The following is a 25,189-nucleotide window of genomic DNA, read 5'->3' as shown; positions in this document are numbered from 1 at the left end:
AGTGGCTAGCTAATAATTACTTGTACAAAAAAGGTCACAATACATTATTTCATCCTAATACAGGACTTCTTAAGAGTTGATCCCTTCAATTATGTACTAGTCTGCTATTTTTAAAACAAGGTAAAAAGTTAATTAAGAAGATTAAGTTTACGGAATCCAAACTGAAACACTTAAACTTCCAAAAAGATAATGTATTTTGATCAAAGAATACAAATATTTAGAAAAGTACTGGCTAGCATCTGCTTTATATTTTTTGGTACTCCAAGCGCAACAGTATACTTCTGATCCTATTATAATATCCTAGTTTGTTTTTCTCTTTTTTGGGGTAAAGCTGGGTTTTTCTAGACACGGAGAGAGGAACGCAGAGAGCGGACTCCTCTTGTCTTAGGTAATTTAATGTTACTGTTTTAATAGGAGTGGAGCAGAATGCAATGTAATCGCTTTTCCGCTCTCCGCCCTCCTCTTCCGCGTCTAGGAAAACACAGCTTTAGATATGTGCACTCAACTCTTAGGTTTCAATACCAGATGACATACTCCATGTTATAAATTTATTGAAATTACAAGAAATACTGAAAGTCAAATAATTATGTACACATTAACATACAGTAGAATGACTTAAAATTGTCTTCAATTCGTAAGGATGATATTGATATCACATTTACAAGTATGTAAAATCTATGGTTATGTCTAGCAGCATTTGATATAGCAAACTAAAAAAAATCCAACATTCTTAGGTAGACATTCTTTTTAAATCACTTTTAGGTCTCTTCTTATTCGCTATAACAAATAATAACAATAAAAGATTTTTGCACAACTGCTTTTATTGAATCATTAGGAACTAAAATAATATGGATTACACTGATATCACATTGATACTTAATTTCTAACCCGTAAAATTTTCTGATGAGATTTACCAATCTATATAATTAATACGCTACATGAAACTTTGTCGGTTGAACTCCTCCGCCATTTATTAACCGATTTCATCCACTGACGTCTCACTGGAAAGAGCGTGTCGCGTAGATTTGCAAACTGGCCTTACATTTTTGAAAAAGTCCTTTGGGCTCTGCCCCAGTGGCTTTGAAAGTTCCCATGTTATCCTTATGAGGAACATAATTGTTTACATTTTGATCAGCTGTATAATTTAATTGCTGTTATTTATTTTTCAATTCAATGAAACGCATTGAGTACATTTGTTTACTATTTGAGTTTGTGTAAACATAACCCCCAAGACGGATCGTGTTAGTATGGTTTTATCTTAAATTTGTGTATTTATGATTGTTTTGTGTCGCTATGACGGATCGGGTTAGCATGATTATAACTTAAATTTGTGCATTTATAGTGTTTTTGTGTACCTATAATTTGTTTATTTGTTGTTGTTTTTTTCTTTTAAATGTCTCCGACGCGACGAAAACGAAACATAGACAGGAGGCGTAATCGTGATAACGACCGCAGCTACAGATCAGTGGCGCGTATTAGGCTTAACTCATCACAGTCGGCACCTGACCCTGGACACACTCAACTATTAGGTTACAAATGCGCCCTAACACTACCCCAAAACGACTTTTTGTTCTCAATTGGCCCTCTATGGCCGGCCGCACACCTGATACAGCACGGCACGGCAAGGCGAGGCGAGACGTCTTTGCCTCGCCTTGCCGTGCCCGATGGAGATTTGAGATGCATACGGCACGGCACGACAAGGCGACTTGAGCACCCACATGGTCGATCCCATGGTTTCAGTAAAGTGAGATACTGTGTGTTATGAGGTTGTTTGTACATTTTGTGACACTTTGTACTACACATTTTGTGAGAATGGATGCAGAAGGCGAAGAAGAGGCTGCTGCCATCGCTGCTATATGGTACCATTGACTGTTGTGTTTATATAGTCAATGATGGTACCTAATGAATGTAATGGATGATCTCCCTAACAGAGAATCGTTGGTGCATCCCATCAACCAAAAAAGGACTTGAAACCATTCATTGCAGAACTAAGAGCAGATCCGGAAAAAATTCATAATTACTAATCGTTGGAAGTGCACACTGATTTTGACAGGGGCAGGGGCTGTCACTGCGCTGAACGTGGTGTCGATCCTCGCGCATGCGCACATCGTTTTGCCTCAAGCCTTTTGCCCGAAAGACGAAAATTGAAAAGGCAGAACAAAGCGCCGTACGTCGCTGTTTTGCCTTGTCTTGCCGTGCCCGATGATGTGTGCGGAACCCCCAGTTGAAATAATAGAAATCTAGTCGCATAAGGCAAAACGTCGCGCCGTGCCGCATCAGGTGTGCGCCCGGCCTATCAATGACCTGTGTTGCCTGTACAGCGAGGCATTTAGAGAAGGAGAAAACCGGCCGGAATCCTTTAGGTTTATCAATAACGAAGATAAACATGGTCTGAGTTACACACCGGTAATCTTTGAGTTGACTCTTTTAAACTCATTGTAAATATGACTGTTATTCGTTTTGAAAAAACTCCTGTAATACATTGCAATTGCTCGAATTCGAGCAACATGTACGCTAGTACACTATTAGTTCAGGGAAATGGCCTCTGGAATTGTTAATACTTTTTTTTATAAACTAGATAAAAGACCATTTGACTCGCTAATAGAACACTTAAAATGAATAAAACAGAATCTAGGTCATTTACCCTTCTTTGCTTTAATTAAAAATCACAGAGTAATATAGTAAAATATTTCAATAATAATTTCTGGATAAAATAGACACAGGAAAATATGCTTCCTATTCACAAGGCTGTGAACTATATTCCTGGTCCTAACATCCAATGCATATACATATTACACCAGAAAGTATTTCCTTCTAGGGAAACAGAAAGTTATCAGTAACATGATTATAGTGTTAACCTTTGAATCTGGTTGCTGGCTCAATTCAAAGCAAAATTGTTTCTAGGCCCAGATGCCTTTTGGGGGTATCAATTAAAGATGCTAACGTTTGTCCAACAAACAATTGACGTTAAGTAACAAGAACCGGGGTTTGGAACATTCCTTTATAAAATCCCAAAAATAAAACAAGAGCACACTATTGTTACTAGACAAAACATCCATCAGCCAACATAGATATTGCAAGGAAAAGAGTTTGTTTTCGGTTGACGCTTGCACAACTTACATAAAGATAAGCACTATCCTTTTAATGTGCTTAGTGCTTTATTCACAAAGTAGGTGACTAATCCTAACTTAAAACTTTAGATCCATTTTTCAACGTACCAAACAAAACACATCTAAGAATAAACTTAACATATTCAGGATAAAACTTTATGTACATGACAAACAGTAAATATTATCTCAATATTATTGTTCTAACTTGTGGCACAGGAGCGTAGGTTTTAAAAATATGGTTGTGATGAAAAGGCTTGCCTGAATAGGGAAAAATCCATACTAGTATAAGAAAACATAAAAAGTACTGTATGACCATATACACAACAGTTCAAACAATTTGTTGCTGATAGCAGTTCTAAACAAGGAATGTTTGAGTTGGACAGGTAATATTCAATTAAAAACATTTTACCCAAACCAAAACATTTTTGTTTCAAATGCTGTCAATGACAGTAAAAATTCTAATTATTGAGTGACCAAATTTTCTTTTCCCGATCCAGGCAAGTCCAGGCCACGCCCTACTAAACCTTGAAAATATCAGTTATATCACAATATGTTTGTGCTGAGGAACAAAGAGTAACAACATAATTGTTCAGATTGTTGATAACTAATATTGATCATAAAGCCTAGTCCACACATGGAGACTGAGTCTGCCGACTGTGCGTGGGCAGTCGGCAGACAGTCTGTCAACACAGTTTTGGATACAAATTTCCAATGTGTTTTGCGTCCACACTAGCCAGCCAGTGTTTCCGTGTTTGTTGGTATGTTGACCGAGGAGGACGTATTATATCCTGTGTGGGCTTCATTTTTCTGAACCATGTGCCTAATGAATCTAGGAAGAGACGATGATGGACCCAATATTTTCTCGAGCAAGGTTCGTACTATGGTCACAATCTTCTATCAGACCTTCAGATTAGGTGGTGGATTTAGGAAATTCACGAGGTTGACTTCTAAAGATTTTGAAATTTTTCTGGGCTTTGTTGGTCTTAAGTTTTGTCTCTTGTCTCCCATTCGAACGGGAAACAGAAAACACTGTATTTTGTCTCCAACAGAAGAGATCATATGGTTCAGTCCAGTGTGGTGGGAAAAGTGAAGGCAAGATGTGTCGAGATGTGTCTTATCTCATCTAGTGTCTTCTCTCATCTACCATACTGGACTGATCCAATATGGAGTATTATATTTGGTTCATATAATAAATCTCCCCCTATAATAGGCTTCAACCCCTAGGCTTATATTAGGTTTTTAACTAAATATAGGTAGCTTCATATGGCATCAACCTATAAATTAGGGTACTAAAGGGTCCTAGAAGGTTCCTATTGTGTAGAGAGTACTGGTTAAATAACAACAATTGGATACAGTATAATTATTTTATTTATAGACATATATTCAATATATACAGATTAGCTTACATTTCCAAGAGTAGGTAAACCATCAGATGCATAAGCATTATCAAACTTCTTATTCTTATGAATGAAATATATTTTATTAGGATTACTTTGAGGATGACTAGCACTTCCACTGCATAATATACTACCTCCAAAAGATAGTAATAATACTTTTAAGTACCCCCCTTAATAATTATTTCTGTATTTATACCAATTTCTGCACAGGCTTCTACATTTTTACCATCCTTGGATCTTTTTGGAAATAATCCTAAAGCTAGACCATCAACAAGAAAGTCCAATTCCTACTTGACCTGCTAATTTACCAAAAAACTCAGTATATGAAGTTGGTTCTATATCACTCAACTCGTTTAAAAAAGTCTCATCAGCTTGTTGAACTAACTGAAATGCTTATTCTTTGTTACCTGTAGATTGGAACGAAGTCGATGCTTGTTGATAAGCTCTATCGTGATGTTGTGCTACTTCATCAACTCTGTTGGTAGGTGGTCCATTATCTAGGGGATTTCCAGGTCCAAGGTAGTTGTGTCCAGGAAATAATAATCCTCTAGTAGTTCCAATGCCAGAATCTGTTGTAGTGAAGAACTCCTTGTTGGAGATAGATGTATCACTTGAAGTAGGTAGTTCTTTTCGATTTCCTACAGAGTTGCTTCGAAGTCTTGATGATTTACTCTGTTCACCTAAAGATAGGCTACGATGTCTAGTTGGTTTAGTAACTTCTTCTGTCCTTTCACGACTTCGAAATCTATCTTCTTCTTTATCTTGATCACTGTCTCTCTTCCTTTTGTTTCTTTCTTTACTCAACTTTAGTCCTAACGTTTTCTTCGACTTCTCAGCCATTTAATGTGCTTAACACAATTCAGTTCTTATATATACTCTAGAAACTGATTACCATCCTGTCACGTCTTTAAGTGACCTCACGTTTTACTACTAACGTGTTATAACTATAAATATGGCAGTCTTGAATGATACCTACACTTAATACACTCCTTATATAACTCTTATCCCCTAAGACCTCATAGGGGTTGATTCATAAGGGTTAGAAACTACCCCTAATTACAGCCTATTATAGGGGGGAGATTTATAATATGAACCAAATATAATACTCCATATTGGATCAGTCCAGTGTGGTAGATGAGAGAAGACACTAGATGAGATAAGACACTAGATGAGATAAGACACATCTCGACACATCTTGCCTTCACTTTTCCCACCACACTGGACTGAACCATATGAAACACCAAAATTTGTCTGCCCCCTTACTGGAGACAAAATAGCAAAACTCCAGAGACAGTCGGCAGAAAATGTTTCCGCAGACAAATCGCCATGTGTGGACGAGGCTTAACAATAACTCCTTAGCTAAAGCACCATAAAATTCTTAAATTCAATTGGCAAAATTGGATCACATATCTCAAAGCTTTGAGGACAGTTGAGTTGAATAATGTAAAATAATAATAGATATATCGTAAATTAGGGAACTAACTAAACTTGGATTGTACACATCTGAAAAAATAAGAATTTGGTGGTCTTAAAAATCCTCCTGTAAATATCCTTTATGCACACTTCACTGTTTTAACGAACTTCCCACACAAGGATTCAGTCCAGAAAACAGCTTGCCTCCAGCTAAAGTAAATGGGGTTTCATTGCGTACTAGTGTACTGTAATGAGTGTTTACTGGACACCAGCTGATTATATTTGGCAATGAACAACAAACATAACAAAAACATAACCTCTCTTATAGGTTATGATTAGTGATTGTTAGTCCTTTAGTCGGTGGGAATATATAAGGATTTGTACAGGTTTTTTATTGTTAATTTAGCATAGAGTAGTATGGCATAAAATATCATTCGCCACTCGTCCAAAATGTGTTTACCAGACTTGGCTTTGTCTCACACAGGAGCGATCACACTCGTCCAGTAAATACCTATTTTCAGGACTAGTATAGTAACGTAATAGTATACTATTATTTTCTTCATCCTTATTTATTTTGATACCTCATAACTTACACAAAAAAGACTTTCGTAATTGAAATTCATGTAATGTTTTGTCTTCTTTAAATAAAAGAAATAGTTCTCAAAAGTTGAAAACTACCATCACAGATAATTTTTAAGTATACCTAACACAAACGTTTTTTAAGAGGCAAATAAATAGTTAGCCAAATATATCTGAACCACTAGATAAAGCAGTTCAAGGTAAAATTAAAATTTAAAATTAAATAGTATACACAACTTTCAATAAATCAGCACAACGATTATACCTCTAAAAATCAGTGTTACGACTATAGGTATGTGTCATAATACTGTACATTGAGACTGCAATTTCACTCACTATTTTTGGTAACTAAGCTTGGTAAAAATAATTTAATATCTAATATTTACAGTTATAAACTACACTTATTTCATTCAATAATAAATGCAGGTAAAAGTATACTCTATTACATTGTAAAACAGATCCTTAAACAGGACAGATCTCCTTGGATTTATCCTTAGGCCTTAAGTTGCTAACAGGGTTTTGACTGTACATGATCACAGCTAAGGAAACAATCATGATGGCAAAGACTGTGTTTAGGTAAATAGGAATACCAAACAGTATCCTTGTCAGGATGGCAGTGAAGACGAGCTCCAATGCGCTAGCAAAGGTCTTCAGTATCGAATTGAGCGAACGCAGAAAGAAACTGGTCACGATGCCGATTGCTGCGTTGTTCAATATCACTAGAAACACCTAAAAATGTTGTGGAATGAAAAAATATGAATATTTCAATGCATTTTATTTAATTTAATTTTAACTGGTCTATGAAGTTACTGATTTTACGAGAGGATAAGGAAGTTCATTTGTGTATATATCTGTCCTAAAATATTATTTATCATTATTACATTCTACAAGGGGGTGAAAAAGTCACTGTCAATTTTCTGATTATACTAAGCAGCAAGAGGTCGTTACGGAGTTCACTGAACGCATTTTACATACACTACAGATTTTTTTCAGAACTACAAAAATGTACTAAAAGCACTTACATTAGTTTTAATTTCTCTTCCACCAAAATAATCAGTGACAGTGGGAAAATGATGCTGTTTAATATAAATTAAATGCATTTTTAAACAAAACAAAAATTAACTTGATAGGTCCTAGTACATTTGTAAAGTTTGTAAAAAAAACTAATCATTTCAAAAGAAAATTTTTATGGCAAAAGGCAACTCTCTGTGAAGTTACAGATTTTAACAACAGAAAACTACAAATTCAAAACAAATTCTTTTTAAAGTTATAATCAAGAATATTCAAATTATATGAAAGGATAAGTTGTAGCTAGTATCGAAACTCAATGATTCAGAAATAAACCAAACAACAGATGCAATCATCCAATGTGTATGTATCAAACAAATACATTGTAATTGTTTACTGATTCACCAAACAATATAGGCTAACAAGCAGCGGGGAGTAGAAATCAGTCGAGCAAGATAATAATTTATCTTTAACGAATAAAAACCATGAATAAGTTTTGAAATAGATTGCAATTACATGTAAGCTCCAAAAATGTAGCATACCTCAGTTAAAACCATGTTTACAAAACTAGCATTTAAAGAGTTTGTAATATATCTTAAATTTGCTTACAACATGTGTTGGTAATAGTATTTCATATTCAAACATTCTAAATTCTAATGCTTTCAAGACAAAGTGATAAACCACAATTTTACAAATTTCAGCAACTTGCAAGGCGTACAGTCTTGTGAAGATTAATAGCTGCAACTGAATTACAATTGAAAATTAGGTAAACTTTGCAAATGTTAAATCAATTCGAATTCAGCAACAATGCAATCAAATTTAATGTAAACAATAATTTGGAATAAGCTACAAGCTATTATGCTAGAGGCCTAAACGCTTACAAAATACTTACTTTGGCTTGAAACAGACTGAAGAACGCTTCAGAATCCCACAAAACTGGCAGTTGGCCCTGCCAGGCTAGTAGTACGACATTGCACACAATGGAGTCAACGTACATGAAGATGTTTTGTATATATATATTGCAAGCTTCACCGTCAGAACTTTTCAACAGAAGTTCGTTGTACACTCCTGCCAGGCATGAGCACACCACCTGGTTGAACATTGAACATATATTGACAATAATCAGATACAGTAAACAAAATAAAGATCATATTTCAAGTTATGTTTCCAAGTGGAAGCCTTATTTTTGATCAGCAGTAAGTGTAGCAAACATTGCTATGGCTGACAGAAACATAATTAATATAATTTGTTCTCTAGGGACATCAAAACCTAAAAAATTCAGTTCCGGGATCTAGTCTTACCATGAGACCTATGGTGTAATAGTAAATCCCTATATAGGAAATTCGCTAAAATAAAAATGAATAGAATTGTTCTTTTAGTTTCCAGTGGTAATGTAAACAAATGTATTAACCTCATTTCAGTAAACATGACTGTCGTCTCCTAACAATAGTGAGAGGCTTGTGTATACCTGCACAATAATAAGTAACATGTGGAAACTGAGGAGAGGGGCCGTTCCCTTGTCAACAGCTTTGATCACGACATCCGCGTTGTCTGTTGTCAGCTGACTGAGAGGCTGGGGAGTGTTGTCAGACAACGGCAACTGTTTGATCATGCAGCCGGCGGTCAGTAGCACCAGCGACACCCACTGCCTGCCACTTAGATGTTTCTTGAACAGAATCTAAGAGGAAAAAAATGAATTAATACATCATTATACACAACAGACAGCCCTGATATCAAACAAACAATAACAATAAAAGCAATGATCCGTCTTTGATTAGAGCTGGGTAGCTGAGTGGTTTTAGTGCTCACTAACCATAAAATAGTAGCCACATTAATCCTGAATATTTAGTAGCTTTTAAAGGTTCAGAACTGGAGTCAGTAGTAGTTATTTTTGGGTTTGGAAATGAAAATGGCTAAAAATAAAATCTAATCTTAGTCAGTAATACAGAGCACACAGATCATCTCATTCTATTCTTCATGTCAAGTGTGAAATAGGCAGCATATTGTGTTGTATCTAAATATAAAGCAACTGGTCATAGTGATAATGATCAAAAGAATGGGAAATTGACTTCTATACTCAAAATCATATACATTCAATTATAAAAATATCTTTAAAATATTTAAAGAGGTATACTCTCACTTAAAACACCAGAAATGTTCTGCTTTTTTGTTATTCCGACTTGATATTTTAAACAGACTTTCATGATGAGAAAGTAGTGCAATTAGCGTGTTCTAGGAACACTAACCGTTGCATAAAATGCGTCGTTCTGGGAGACCGGTGAGTTAACCTAGTAGAAAGCTATTTCCTCTTTTTCCTCCACCGGTGCCGGAAAAGTTGTACGGTGCTTAATACACCGGTTTCCTTTGATTGGTCAGTTTGTTGGACAACAGTATGCAGCTACAGTAAGATGGAGGGTCCATCGAATAATGCACATCAGTTTGATAGGTTATATTAAGTAATGAGTGAATAATTTTCAAATAATTTATTCTATGAGGAAGTTTGTAAATTGGATGTGTAAATTATAATCCGATGTGTATCGTAAACCGGTGACTAACCATTCTGGGATACCATGACTCTTGCCCCGGGGCAGTACCAGTGAGTAATGCACCGGTACATGTTCCCGGAACGTGCCCATTGTTACAAAAGATTATGACACAGAGAATACTGTACTGTCAGTTCCTGACCTTGGATTGTCCTTAACTTTAATCAAGGTATGAGACTCCTAAAAAAAAACATGCAAAAGGAAAATTCATTGATGTGATTTTAAATTACCTGAAAAAGAATGCCTGTAATGACAACTCGTAGTTGCAGAAGAAGGTAATACGATGGAGGATCATACACTGACAGGTTCACAAACGCCAAGTTGTTGTATAAACAGTATAGGAAAGCAGGAACAAAATAATGGTACATCACTGAAACAAAAAAATGTTATGAGACTTTATGAAAAAAAAACTCTGTTCAGAACATGGCTCTTCAAATTGTTTAGGGAAACTACAAATATGACATCCACAATACAATACAATACACAATACAAATATGAACCACGTAATTAACACAAGATTGAAACCCTTTTTAAACTACGATATGAAATTCTATTCCAACAAGGATTGGATCAGCCCTAAAAACCACGTTTACACCGGAGCTAACGGTTAACATTACTTTTGGAACAGAAATATTTTTAAGTTGGAAACAGTAATTTAGTCTTTACAACAGAAATTTTGCGGTAAAGATCAAAGGGCATTCCAAACATAAGGAAACATTTGTTCGGAACAAATGTTTCTGTACTTCTACGCTGTTTGCAACAGTTCCCCGTAGGGATGGACGGGATTGAATTTTTAGTTCGGGACGGGACGGGACGGGATTTTTATTTCCTTCCCGATTTTCGGGACGGGACGGGACGGGATTTTTTTCTGTGCATAAAAAGAAAGTACTGTATTGCAGTTACCAAAAAAAGACATACGAAATCAATTTTTACCATTTTTGGCACTGATCTATAAAAACCAAAAAATGGGTAACAATTTACAGGTACCTATAGTAACTTGGGACTCGCGGGTCACGGGGTGATCGTCTGTATGACTCACGGTCACGGCGCGATCGTCGTCATGACTCGCGGTCACGGCGCGATCGTCAGTATGACTCCGCGCGGTCACGGCGCGATCGTCAGTATGACTCCGCGCGGTCACGGCGCGATCGTCGTCATGACTCGCGATCACGGCGCGATCGTCGGTATGACTCGCGGTCACGGCGCGATCGTCAGTATGACTCCGCGGTCACGGCGCGATCGTCGGTATGACTCGCGGTCACGGCATGATCGTCGGTATGACTCGCGATCACGGCTCGATCGTCAGCATGACTCGCGGTCACGGCGCGATCGTCGTCACGACTCGCGGTCACGGCGCGATCGTCGGTAGGACTCCGCGGTCACGGCGCCATCGTCGGTATGACTCCGCGGTCACGGCGCGATCGTCGGTATGACTCGCGGTCACGGCATGATCGTCGGTATGACTCGCGAACACGGTTCGATCGTCAGCATGACTCCGCGGTCACGGCGCGATCGTCGTCATGACTCGCGGTCACGGCACGATCGTCGGTATGACTCGCGGTCACGGCGCGATCGTCGGTATGACTCCGCGGTCACGGGGTTATCGTCGGTATGACTCCGCGGTCACGGTGCGATCGTCAGTATGACTCGCGATCACGGCTCGATCGTCAGCATGACTCCGCGGTCACGGCGCGATCGTCGTCATGACTCGCGGTCACTGCGCGATTGTCGGTATGACTTCGTCTCCTGCGTTTGCGGACCTATCGCTCGCAATAACGGCGTTATCGGCACACGCGAAGCGGAAAAATCGCCGACGATCGGACCAAATCCCGTCCCGAAAAATTCCCGAGTCAAATGTAATCCCGTCCCGATAATCGGGAATATTTTTTTCCCGAAAAATTCCCGAAATTTCGGGACCCGTCCATCCCTATTCCCCGCACCTACCTACCATTACATGAATATCTCGAGAGGGACTGACCTTGTGCTCTCGGGAACGGTGACTAAACTGTTTCCAACAAAATCAAAGAATAGTGCACTATCTGTTGTAAACTTTTGTTTTAGAAACGAGTATTACTGACAAAAAATTCAAAACATTTTCTTCCAAACTCCGGTGTGAACATGGCTTAACTCCTTAACAAAAACCTTGTTCAAAGAATTATTTCCTACCTTTGGAATGCATTCTCGCATCAGCGACTAGACTAAGTATGCTGTGACTGAAAAATAACAAAATTTAAGTTTAAACAATATTCAATGCAGTTTTATCATACAGATCTTGATAGCATAATTGTCCTTAACACTAGACGTCTTCAGAAAATAATGCTATATTTTCACCTAATTTGTAAACCAGATACTTAAAAACAAATCTTACATGATTGTGGTATGCAATACTGAAGTTAGTTAGTCTAGTAATGTTAATTGCAGAGTTTGAAAAATTCATTATTACGTTGTTTCTGAAATGTTAATATTATTTTTCTTTACTTTTCAAAGTTTTGTTGTGAACGAAATATCGTTCCATAGCACTTTTTGGGGGGAAAAACACACAACGATATATCGACACATAGCACTGAAAGGGTTAAAAAGTGCAAACTCCTATTCTGATCAAAGCTCTGCAAAATAATAAATATGCCAAGAAAACAGTGTGAATTTACATATAGGCCTACAATCTGACCAAACAAATTAAACTTACTCTTTGGTGTAAAGCATGATGGAAACAATCAATTTGACCACTTCTGTGGCCAAAACTGCTTCAATTGTGTTGTAGAGGTAACCATTGTTGGAGTCCTGAGATGCTGTCACTAAGAGGCCTGGAATATAGATAATTTTCAATAAACATTAAATAGGTTTGTTTTCCAAATCACACAGGTAATTAACTGTTTTCATCATCTGAAATGTTTTTGTCGTACATAATTCCTAAATTATTTTTATATTTCCTAAATTTGTATTGAATCCATTTTAGCTTGAAAAAGTTCATTATGGTTAGGGACATTTAAAAATGAATAGTATTTTTATGTTAGGCATTCTATTTAGAGTCCAAATGTACACTGATTGTACAGGTTTGATTGTTGCAAATTGAAACAGCTAAATAAAAACAATAACAAAATTGTTGTTTGTTTATGACGGCAAAATCCAAAATAGATAATAAACATTACTTTTGCTTAGTAAACAATGTAATGTTGAATTTTTCAAGGTGATAAACATAAAAAAAGAGGTGATTTCACAGTGGTGTAGCAAAAACGAATAGAGGATAAGACCTGGAGGGTAAAAATTAATCTAAATTTAACACAATTAGCCCTAGAGTACCCGCGCTTATCTCCATAAGGCGAGAGCTCGCAGGGGTAGATCTACGTTAACCTTATCCAATTTTATTGGATTTAGAAAAAAATTACAAACCTTAATAATGTTAACTGGATTAAATTGAAATAACATACACTCTACTATGTGGAAAAACTCATTAAAAAAGTTCAGCATTAAGACATTAACCCTCCCAGTGTTACTTGACGAAAATTCGACAAGCAGCACACTTTGTGTAGTGTTACTTGTCGATTTTTCGACACGCAGACATCGTTTACGGCGAAGGCTCTATGACTGACTGAATCGGATTGAACTGGATCGAGTTAGGTATCGTTCTTTCCGTAATATTCTAAGCTTTCTCCAGAGGTCTGTCTCTAAGCGCTATTCATTTTAGTTCCGAAAATATTGTAGCAGACAGCTGACGTGCGTATATTTGTAAACAGCTAGGTTCCCCCGGACCGATGACTGATGTGTTTTATTACGTTTATCATTGTTTTAGTGTTAAAAATCAAAAGTAGTGATATACGTGGTGCATTATAAGAAGATTTAAGTGGTTTTGAAATGCTGGTTGATGATCCTGAAGAAGTAGGTAGTGATATTGATGTAAATTATCAGCCAGATTCCTAGCTATGGTTAGGCTATGCATTCTTAGCTAAACGCTATGTACTGAAATCAGTTTTTTGCCCATAACTTATTTATTTGCAAATATACTTCCTTATATTATTATATATTTGTAATCCTCATAAAATTTAGAACAAAGTGGCTATTTTCAAATATTTATAGGCCTATAATTTATACAATTTCATTGAGCGCGAACTTATTTTTTTTTTGAAAATTTTCAAAATTATATTTTTTTTACCTAAAAATTTTTTTTTGAAAAAATGTTCCTTATGTTTTATATATAATATTGAAGCCCATGATTTTCCAAACAAAATGGTATATAGAACATTAGAATTAACATTGTTTTAAGCTTCTCAGATCCGTTTTAATAAAACCTTGCAAATGCGCCAAAATAGGTGGACATTAAGGCCTAAACTATGGACACTTGGAGGGTTAAAAACAGTTGTAGCTGTATACTTTTTCTACTTCACGGTCCTTGCAAATGCTTTAAATTATCATTTAATCAACACAGCACTTGGTAGTTACTTTGACAAAATATTTTGGACCAAATTCATATCTGGCATTATTCTTAGATACTTTTTGCGTTGGTTATCATTGTAGGCCTAATAGTCCTAAAGTCAGCTTTATCCACATTTGTATCTATAGTCCGTGAGGTTGGCGAAGGACTCTGAGGGATTAACGTTCCTTTCACCAACGCACGCGCACTCGCAAGCAGGGCCCTACCAACCCCACGGCGGCGTGACCCATGAGTGTGTGTAGGTGTGTCTCTGTGTGTGTGAGGGCTGTAATCCCTTAGAGTCCTTCGCCTACCTCACGGACTATAAATATTGTCTCTCCAATGAACCGTGCATTTTCTTTCAAAATAATATTGGATAATGATAATTACTGTGACTACTAGTGATGGTCGAATCCAGGAATTTTGAATCTCGAGTCCCAAAAATAATTACAAATGGGCTTATGGTGTTTAAAAAAGCAAGAATGGAATAGGAACCATTTAACACTTATAACCACCACCACGACAATATCCTTTATGGTTAGTCAATGGCACAGTATATGCCTTATAATTCTATAAAAAGAATGTTATTCTTGAATCTTGTTAATCAAATCTCGAATCCGAATCTTTTTGTAGGATTCGGTGAATTCGAGATTCGGATTCGACACATCCCTAGTTGCAACATCCCTACCTAATTGCAATATAAATAAAAATAACAAATAGGCCTACTGTAATATGCACTCAGTAAGTGGTGTTCGTTATCGGTTAAGAATGTTCAGATTGAATGATTTTGGTCACCACAGTTTTCACAAAGTAAAATGTTTCCAAATAATGTCGCCCTCAATAAAGAATTTCATGCTTAGTTGTGGTAAACTGAATACAATTTAGGTACCTAAGTTATTTAAAAATATTTACGTTACCTTGATTTACAAATAATGTCATGTATGCAACAAAAATAAAACCACTCCATTTTGATGGGAACAATTCAGAAAAGTGTAGTTTTCCACAACACTTTAAACTTTTAGTCAGTTCCATCATGTGCTTCTGTCAACACAACACTGCAGTTCCTGCAAACAAAAAGAAATTTGGTACTTTGGTGTTATCCGGAGGCCACCCTTATACAGCGCGCTGCGGGGGTTACAAGACATTCTTTAATCTTAAGTAAATTTTATGACGGGCACTTAAGAAACCCTTTTTTTTTTACTTCATCCGGCGTAAAGGAAGTTCAGTTTTAGACTCATTATCAGTGCCTAGTTTATATTGTTGTTAACCCTTCACGGACGGGTGGCGGATATATCCGCTTATGGTTTTTGATGTTCCAGACAGACTAGCAGGTGCTTGAGCTGTAACCAGATGTTTTGCGGTACCAATGCGCCACTTTCCTGCTCTCTCCATGGCTGCGCTTTCTTCCGCCCACACTCCCACGCCTCCCCCTCTCCCGCACCTCCCCCTCTACTGCGCACCACCCACCTCTCCTACACTCGCCCCTCGACGTTTCGCGCTCAACACTACGTTGTTTTTATTTATTGTTTACAAATTGTTCTTTATTTATTGCCCAACGTGGTCATGGTCATAACTTCAAAAACAGGTGGCAGATATATACGCTGCTTTTCTATTCATCCGCGGATGGGTAGCGGATATAAAAATAGTTAAAAACGAGTACAGTAAACAATTATTTCAACAGTATGAAGTGTTCCATTGTGTTTATTTTATGTTTACTGGTATAACAAAACACAAATAAGGAAAATTAATTTTTATTTTTTCCTATAATTTTTTCCCGTTCTATGTCACGATTTCTCATGTCCAGGAAGGGTTTTTTTAATCCTTTAATTGTCTATCAACTTTGTTATAACTGTTCCTACCTTAGTCTACTGTTGTTTATATTTTAATTGTCTATCAACGTTTGTTGCAATCGCTATCTTTGTTAATTTTTATCTTAATTTCTGCTGTCAGTATATTGTTGCCGGTTTCTATAATTTATTCTTTGTTAAATTATCATATTTATTTATCAAATGTATTGATTGTTAAATCACATTCCATACTGTTAGGTAATCCACAGAGCTGACACCTCATAAACAAACATATTAGACATGTTATCTGTAATGTCCAATGACAAATAAATTATTCTGATTCTGAATCATGTCAAATATGGACAGTAAGTAAACTAAAGTAGCCTATGTTCTTTCCATTTATGATAATCCAACCTTACATAGCCTAGCAGCCGCAGCACGCTGTATAAAGGTGGCCTCCGGATAATACCAAGAAGTACCAGAAATTTGATAACTATTAGTGGTTTCTGTGTTTATTCAAAAATATATAAGTTGTCATAATATCTTGATAAAATAGCCTTAATACTACAATGACAAATTATAGCAACCACTGGGTTCAGAATCTCTCGCTTGTAATGAAACAGCAAACATTCAGATTTCAAGGCGAGTGTTAGGCCTATAAGTTAACAACCACAAGGCTAGGCCTAGCCAAACAAGATACAGTCTAACCTTGATATAACGAATTGTTTTTGAATCCCCTAGAACTCTCCATAAGACACAATGTATGTTTTACCTCTACATAACGAACAACCCATATCAACGACCTTGATTTAATGAAGTTTTCATGATCCCGGCTAAAATAAGACACCTCAATATAGCGAATTTATCATTGTCAGAACCTCTACATAGCGAATTTAACCTCTACTTAACGAATTGTCTGCGTCTCTCCCTCGATAAAACGAACCCCCCACCCCCAATTATTGTTTTTGAAAAATCAGTTTCTTCATCAAATGAAATTGAAAGGTGACGTCAACGCTTGCGCTAACATTCGTCTGCTCCATTTACACATCCCTGTCTGCTGCCGTCGCTGCATGCGCGCTATGTTAAGTAAGCCCCCCATATACGGGCGAGCATGTTCATGAACGTGAACATGTACGTGAACATGCTCGGCATTGTCAACAGACGGACAAGCATGCTCGCGAACATGCTTGGCGTTTCCAAGAGACGGACGAGCATGCTCGCGAACATGCTCTCGAACATATGGTCGTCCCCACAGACGGGCGAGCATGTTCGCGAGCATGTTCGTGTTCGGGCTCGCCAAGTCCGACGAGCCGAGCGCCGAGCCCAACATGCATGCAACATGCTTGCAGCATTTTTGAAATCGAAATTTCATTGTGCTTAATACACTATTTTTATTGCACAACAATTGCCTGTGCGTAATATAAATTACCAACTCAGTTCACTGTAACCTACACTTTACCTTCCTAATCTAACCTAACTTCAAAACACTTAATACAGTCACGAATCCGCATAAGCCCGACTTGCCTTCCACACATGCCTAAAAAAAATCATTCTGAAATAAGTTATTCAGTGCCGTGTTGTTTCTTAGATGTTTGTAGCACATGTACTTTAAATGACTTGATTGACTTATTTTTATTCTCTTCTCTTCAATTTCGTATTTTCATTTCAGGTTCAGTTTTAGTAACTTACCTATAGTTCTACAAGTAACAGTTAGTGCGTTCCGTAATTCTGTAATGCGGCAAGCAGTAGCAGACTTGAATGGAAGGTAGATAAAGGAAATCAAAACGACAAATATCTTAAATTACCTTAGTTAATATTCGTGGCCTCTGAAACATTTTTGCACTGTTATTTCCTGGTAAAAAGTGAGTCTTCTACTTTAATTACTTACAATTAGCGTAATATATCAAGTATCTGGAGAGAACATTTCATAGGCTTATGAATAGGTTAGGTAAAAAAAACAAAGTACCGGCAAATAAAACTTAAACAGCCGTAACTCCGTTAATATTTGAGAGCGCGGAAAAATCTTTGCACCATTATTTTCAGCTAAAAATCTAGTTTCTAGTGATATATAAATCTATATAGGTTCCCATGGTCACGTTCGTCGCAATAAATACCCAAGGCCCTTCAACAAACTGGATGAATTCCTTGAATTGCCTGACGTCGATATTAAATTTTCAATTCTGTCTGTCTGTGATATAGCCAAAGGCTGCAATGTTGTCTTATAAGTATTTATCTGTCTGTTTGTAAGTATTGTATTTAAAATTTTATATTATTTTCTTGACCCCAGCTATGTTTTTACTAATCTATATACTTATTTAATACGCAAGCAGGATTTTTGTGACAATTACTCATCCGAAACTACTGAACCGATTGACATGTTTTTGGTGTCATTGGAAAGAGCGTAACGTGAAGTTGTGCAGGAAACTTTCTTTTTAGGTAAATAATTAGAGAGTGAGGCCCTGGGACCCTTTAAAGTTTCGTATTTCTCCATAAGATTAACATTGTTTTGAAACTCCAGCTGTTGTCAGGAATCTATATATATAATACGTGAAGCCGTATTTTGTTAACGCAACTCCTCCCTTATTTGTGGACAAATTTCAACGTTTAAGGTGTCAAAAGATTCGTCTCAATATGTAGTTTTGCAATAAGGTTTTAAAATTTAAAAATTCCTACTCTTAAGGGCGTGAGACCCTCTCAAAGGTCGGATTTTCTCCATAAGAAATACACAGAACAAATTTAAAAACAAAAATCAGCTGTTTATAATAAGAAACTCATTAGCTTTTTGGGAGTAAATATTATTGTTTGTAATATTCAGTAGGTTAAGACCAAGTTAAAACAGTTAATCAGTTTTGTTGGAAGAACATAATATGCCTCAAGTTCAAAGATGATATATTGAAAACGGGAGGAGGAGACGATTAATAATAAGATATCTTATGCGTATGAGGAGAGTATAAAAAGAAAGGCCTGGTCTAACATGTACCCATGCAGATACAAATTCACTTGGTGAGATTAATAATATTTGACAGTTATGCTATGCAACTTACTTTGGAAGTGAAAAAAATATACGAAGCACATACTGTTTTCACGGTGGTAAAGTAAACTTGCCTTATCACAGATCAAATGAATGCATGCAAGAAATGTTTACTTCTGACACTGACGGATCGAGAAATTTCAAAACATTTAGTGAAACTATAATATTGCCACAATCTTTTGACACCTTAACCGTTGAAATTGGGCATTTGCTATTGAAAGTTTTAGTGGTAATATTAGACCAAACATAAGTGAAGGAATTAGTGTTTATGTATTTAACGATCGAGTAGTTACGGTCAAGTTTATTTTTATGATCCAGGAGAGGCAAATATATAGGTACTCTTTTCAAAAAGAGAAAATGAAAATTGATATCCAAATTTTATAGCTACAAGAGTTATCCAACCTATTTCGACATATGAATTCATACTTTCAAAAGTTTGGGACAGGTATAAAAAGAGGAAATCTACTGAACAACGTGAGAACGTTCAGATGCGGGGCATATACTGCGACTGACAGACAACACGTTAAAATATGTTAACCAACATTCAATGATGTTGCTGCTTTAGCCTATTCAAAGCAGATTATGGCTGTCCAGTTGGTAATCCAAAGTTTGTGGGTAAAAAAATGGAGCACGTGAAATGGTTGATATCACCCAACTTTTCAGGATTCTCTACGGAGAAAATGCTTTTGATTAGAAGGAAGTCTCAAATCAAAGAAATAAAATGTACCAAACTTTAATTAGGTACTTAACACAGTAAGGCAACAGTTTTTTTTCAATTCTCAATGCTGGAAAAACTTTGTTGTAAACATGTTAACTCGAATTGAAGCAGATCGTTTAGCATTCATTAGAAGTTATCAGTTAAAACTAAGAGCAGAAATAATGTAGGTGAACCTTTTACGACGCAAATAAATATATTTAAAATTAGTTTCTAACAAGTGTTTAAACAACTCTAAGATGTAACTAGAAGTACTGGAATTTTAGCATAACGTTTTCCTCGGAGTTATGTTTCATATTATGCGGCTCATTGAGCCGCACGGGTTCTCTAGTTTATTATAAAACACACTGCAAGTATTGTTTAAACTGTGCACCTGTTTATATGTTTGCTCTAGTCTTTGCATGTTTTTATAACCTACAGTATTTTATTTTTAAGATGACTGTGATACTTTGCATGTATACACTGCACTTGTTCATATTAAGTTTGCTCTTATAGTGCCTGTAAACTTTAGGCTACTGTGCATGTAATATACATAGCGCTTTACGATGGATAAAAATTCTTGATTCTTAACTCAGAATGTAGCCTATGATAGGTTGTTATTTCAAATATTTCTGTCAAAAATGTTGTGTTAAATAGGCCTAGGCCCTACTTCTAGCATACTTAGCCTACATTTGTGTGTTTTCTTAATTGTGTTGTAGGAAGTGAAGTTAATATGAGAAAAATAGTATTTAACTTATCTACTAGGCTATAACTTACTTAACCCTTTCAGTGCTATGAAACGATATATCGTTGTTTTAAAAAAACCCTAAGGGATATAGAGAGGAAGGTTATTTAAAAAAAAAAATAGCAAAACGGCCATTGGTGACCTGCATGTTCATAGGATACACTACCAACCACTTAGCTAAAAGATTCGCCCAATCCGATGATTTCGAGGTGTATGTCTAAACCAAGGATTATGAACACCTCACTATGCCCCAGTGGTTGTAGTATATCGCTACAAACACACAGGTCACTAATTATTTGCCACACAGGACGGGATTCGAACCCGAGCAGACGAATGCCACTGGCCAAGTGACACACGCCCTAGCCTTCTCGGCTATCTGTGCTTGAAGACTGGGGAGTCAAAACCCGGTATTTAAGCTGTCGCCACCGATTGCGAACAGATGGCGCTGCAGATGGTTGTTCAATGCGTTACTAGGTAGCAGCACCAGCTAGTCACGGACTATTTAGATGCAATCTTTTAGTTTTAGTAGTAGTAAATGTGTTCCTGAGACTTTGCTGCAAAACATTAGTTTCCCTAAAATTGCTATATTACAATAACCTCGTCCAACTAAATCAGGGTTAAATACAATATTACATTGTAAACTATATGTCTTTTGATTTTGTGAGATTTTGGTTTCAAATAATGCTATCAGAACATAAAAATGTATAGGAAAACCAGGAAAATTACAACAAAAACTAAGTTTTATTTGATGTTTACTACAAATACCGGGATTTATCTTTCTTAAGTTATATGTATATTTTCTTATTGTGTTATTATTCAAAATTAGCCTTTATTAAAATAGTGACAACATGACAGTTAAAATTCAACAACGGGTAATGGAATTAAAAGGCAAACAAAAAAGTCTTACAAAATATGAATTATTGGCCTAGCACTGAAAGGGTTAACTTAGGTGCCTCCAAACAAATTTCTTAGGTTATCGGTTTTTACCTCCTGAATATCGCAGTCTATCCGGTAACTTATCAACTTAACTTAACTTAACTTATTTATTTGGTCAATAGTAAAAAACGCAGATATTTTATTATAATTGGCCAAATTTAATGAATAGGCCTAGCGGACATACAAAATTTGTCGATGTAGCAAAAGTACTACTAAGTAGGCCTAGGCTGGAATGATTTGAGCTAGCTCGGTTGTGTGTGTTAAATTTATATTGTTGAAGTTAGAGTGATAATTTTTTAGCTTTAGGTACAGAAAGAATCTTACCACAGATTATCTCATAGTTTCACTGACATCATCTTTTATGTAAAACGTAACTAACCGACCACAACACAAGAGCTGAAGAGCATGACATGATTCAATCAACCATCGGCTGCGCTGCAGTCTGCACTCTGCAGGTGCAATTTCAAAAATCAACAATAACATGCAACTGCTAGAGTGCTAGAGTGCTATTGTGCTAACGCTGCTAACTTTGAGCTGCTAATGCTAAAAAAAGCCTCAAATTTGTTGACAAGTCCCACCAACCGATCACATGGCCAACCTAACAACACGAAACTCCGAAACAAAACCAGCAAAAACAGTGGTACGTTTTTTAAACACAGAGTGGCCCTCGCGGGTTACTCGTTACTCCAGTTAGCTCAGTGATCAACAAACTAAAATAAAACGGTGTTATGACTTGTTGACTTACTTAAGGAAACACAGTACTCAAATATAATTTTTTTTTATTATTTAGTTTTGTAGAACAGACTTTTCTGAATACGTAGATAATAAAATTTAAGGAAGAAAAAAATTATTTTTAAAAATTTCAGCTACTTTTATAAACTATTGCAGCCTAATTTAGCATGTCCAAGGTCCTACTACTAATCAAGACGCAGAGGGTACGCAGTCAAATATTATTTTTTTTAACGTTTTTTATTATTTAGTTTTGTAGAACACACTTTCCTGAACACGTACATACCAAATATTATGGGAGAAAGAATTATTTTAAGCTATACAGCGACTTTTATACACTCTTACTTTAGCATGCCCAAGGGTCCTACTACTACCCGGACAGGGGGTACTTTTGTCGTTTTCCGAAAGTCAAGTGGTTTTTAGTCAGGTACACTTTTCTTCCTCAATTATAATCCAATTTCAATAATACCCCCGCCGCAGAGCAAACCTGCCGTCTAAGCGAATTTCCATTTGGCTGAATAGATTTTCAATTAATCTATTTAAATAACATTAGGTTTAACGAGTACCTAGGTTTGCTGCTACAAAGAAACTAATAAAGTGTGTGTTTTAAGTAAAATAATTATTGCTTAGTATATAATGAATATATTTGCCAAGTTTGATCAAAAGATATCCATAAACAAGCAAACTACAACATTTTACAACATTCTCCATAAGAATAATATGGGAATTTTAAATGTACCATTTTTTTTTAGTTTTCTCCGCAACCAATAACCGTACAAAAACACTTTGATATACTGAATTGTTTGTTTTTTAAAGCTCTTTAAGAAGGTTTAGAGAAAATTTGGTAAATTTTGATTTTTGAGGGTCAAAAGTGAGAAAACCCAATTTTTACCCCATAAAACCCTGTTCCCATAGTCCGATCATGCTGGATCGCGAATTCATTCAAGTTTATCCCGCCTTACACCTTCAAACCAAATTTCATCAAAATCGGATCAAAATTACTCAAGTTATCGTGTTCACGGACACATATATATATATATAAATCTATATATATATATATACATATATAAAAATTTGAACGAATGGTGTTTTTGGCCTCTTGGGACACCAAAATGAAAAAGTAAATCGGTCCCGGGCCTAAGTCTTACCATGAGACCTACGGTAATAACTACTTCCCTATAGGGAAATTCGCTAAAAAAATTGGTGTGTGTGTTCCTCATATGATAAGGAACAATAATACGAATCAGTTTCCATGACAACCAAAAACCTTTGAAATAAAAAAATATTTTATGTTAAAAAATTATAAAATATTTTATACAATTTTAAAAATCATACTAACAATTTAATTTTGCACAAAAACTTTTTTTGCTTCATTTTATTGTTGGTAATAATGTATTAAACATAGTACAACAATTTCAAGTTGATAGGTTAATATTTGTAAAAGTTATGTGTACCTAAAAACTGTTATTTTAACATGGGCGGGATAGGGAGTACTGTGTCACCTTAACGCTGGGGTATCGTCGCTATTGGATGTAGGTAAAGACTCGAAGGGTATGTGCATAAAATAGTGATGACGTATGAAATCTATTCACAAGTGAACATATTATTGTTTCATCGTTCTTTTATTTATGACGTTTTAAAGGTAAACTCGTAGACCTTAGTATGTTTTATCTATGGTAGAACCATTGACTATAAATCCTTAGTCAATGGTAGAACCTTGGAGGCTTTTCTTACCGATTCGATTTCGATTCCCGCAACTTTTCTTTTTAGAAAAGAACTTTAATGTCATTTTTTCAGGACTGGTAATACATACACGCTGTGAAATTTTTACCATGTAGTCTTAGTGACTTATTCTAAACACAGAGATATAAGGATTTCATAATATCTTTAGTAGGAGCTTTAATTGTAGGAGCCTGTAAAACAATTCGATTTATTTTGGAAACAAATATTTTTAAAATCTATAAAAACCCATAAAATAATAATTTTTTTTATTTTAAATGAAAAATATTGTGTCTGTGACTAGTTTATTAGTTAATATGAAAGTATACCAAGTTTCGCTATCCTACCTGTTCTAACTCCTGAGAAAAGTGACATTTAGTTAACATTACTAAAGATATGACCTAGGACTCCCCTTAGTTATAACATTATTTTTATAATCATAAAATAATTTAAATTTTTTTATCGTAAAATTAAACTGTCATAACTTAACCAACCAAACTTGCTGATAACATAAAAAAGGTACAAGAGAAAAATCGAATGAATGTTTAGTAATCTAAAAAAAATGTTCTGTTCATAAATAAAATCATAAATGACTCAAATTCTAACAAAAGTTGTACAGTTAAGAAGTATTCGCATTCCGAGCGTAATCTTTGACAAAAAGTTATGTAGTGTCGCCACTCGCCGGCGGGATTCGAATTGTTTCCACTCCATCATTATTTACGGAACCAGGCTCTGGGGCCATTCTTCTGGTGTAAGTAAAATTCTAGTGTTGCAAAAGGAGGCTGTCAGGGTGCTGAGTGGAGCCCAGTACCTGAAACACTGCCTTCCTCTGTTCCAACAAAACCGCATCATGACTGTTATAATGTATATATCTTTCAATGTCTTTTAGAAATTAAGGCAAATGAAGTGCACCTTTTAAGAAACAACCAAGTACATAACTATACCACAAGAAATTGTTTAAATGTTTTTGCGCATAGACACAGGCTGAGCAGAACAATTAAATGCTTCCCTGTTTCAGGTTACAGATTTTTCAACCATCTAACAGTAGCCGTAAGGGACTTGCCTATTTCAAGGTTCAAGGCAGTAATGA

The 25,189-nt window shown here is 36.0% G+C and overlaps 1 protein-coding gene across 1 annotated transcript; it reads right to left on the bottom strand.

Annotated features, from left to right (window-relative positions):
* Window positions 1–234: 234 nt before the first annotated feature.
* Window positions 235–22,085, bottom strand: LOC128986621 (UDP-galactose transporter senju-like). The gene is made up of 8 exons (XM_054407075.1): window positions 21,976–22,085; window positions 15,376–15,522; window positions 12,737–12,854; window positions 12,217–12,263; window positions 10,281–10,420; window positions 8,976–9,185; window positions 8,400–8,597; window positions 235–7,228 (listed from the first exon to the last, which is right to left on the bottom strand). Exons 2-8 carry the CDS (start codon window positions 15,491–15,493, stop codon window positions 6,962–6,964), a joined length of 1,098 nt encoding a protein of 365 aa, XP_054263050.1. The 5' UTR covers window positions 15,494–15,522; window positions 21,976–22,085; the 3' UTR covers window positions 235–6,961.
* Window positions 22,086–25,189: the final 3,104 nt, after the last annotated feature.

This window comes from Macrosteles quadrilineatus, unplaced genomic scaffold (genome assembly GCF_028750875.1).
Source record: "Macrosteles quadrilineatus isolate MER2022 unplaced genomic scaffold, UCM_ALF_1.0 Scaffold_2__2_contigs__length_208266976, whole genome shotgun sequence".
Lineage (NCBI taxonomy): Eukaryota > Metazoa > Arthropoda > Insecta > Hemiptera > Cicadellidae > Macrosteles > Macrosteles quadrilineatus.
This window is presented reverse-complemented; position numbering and strand designations above follow the sequence as displayed.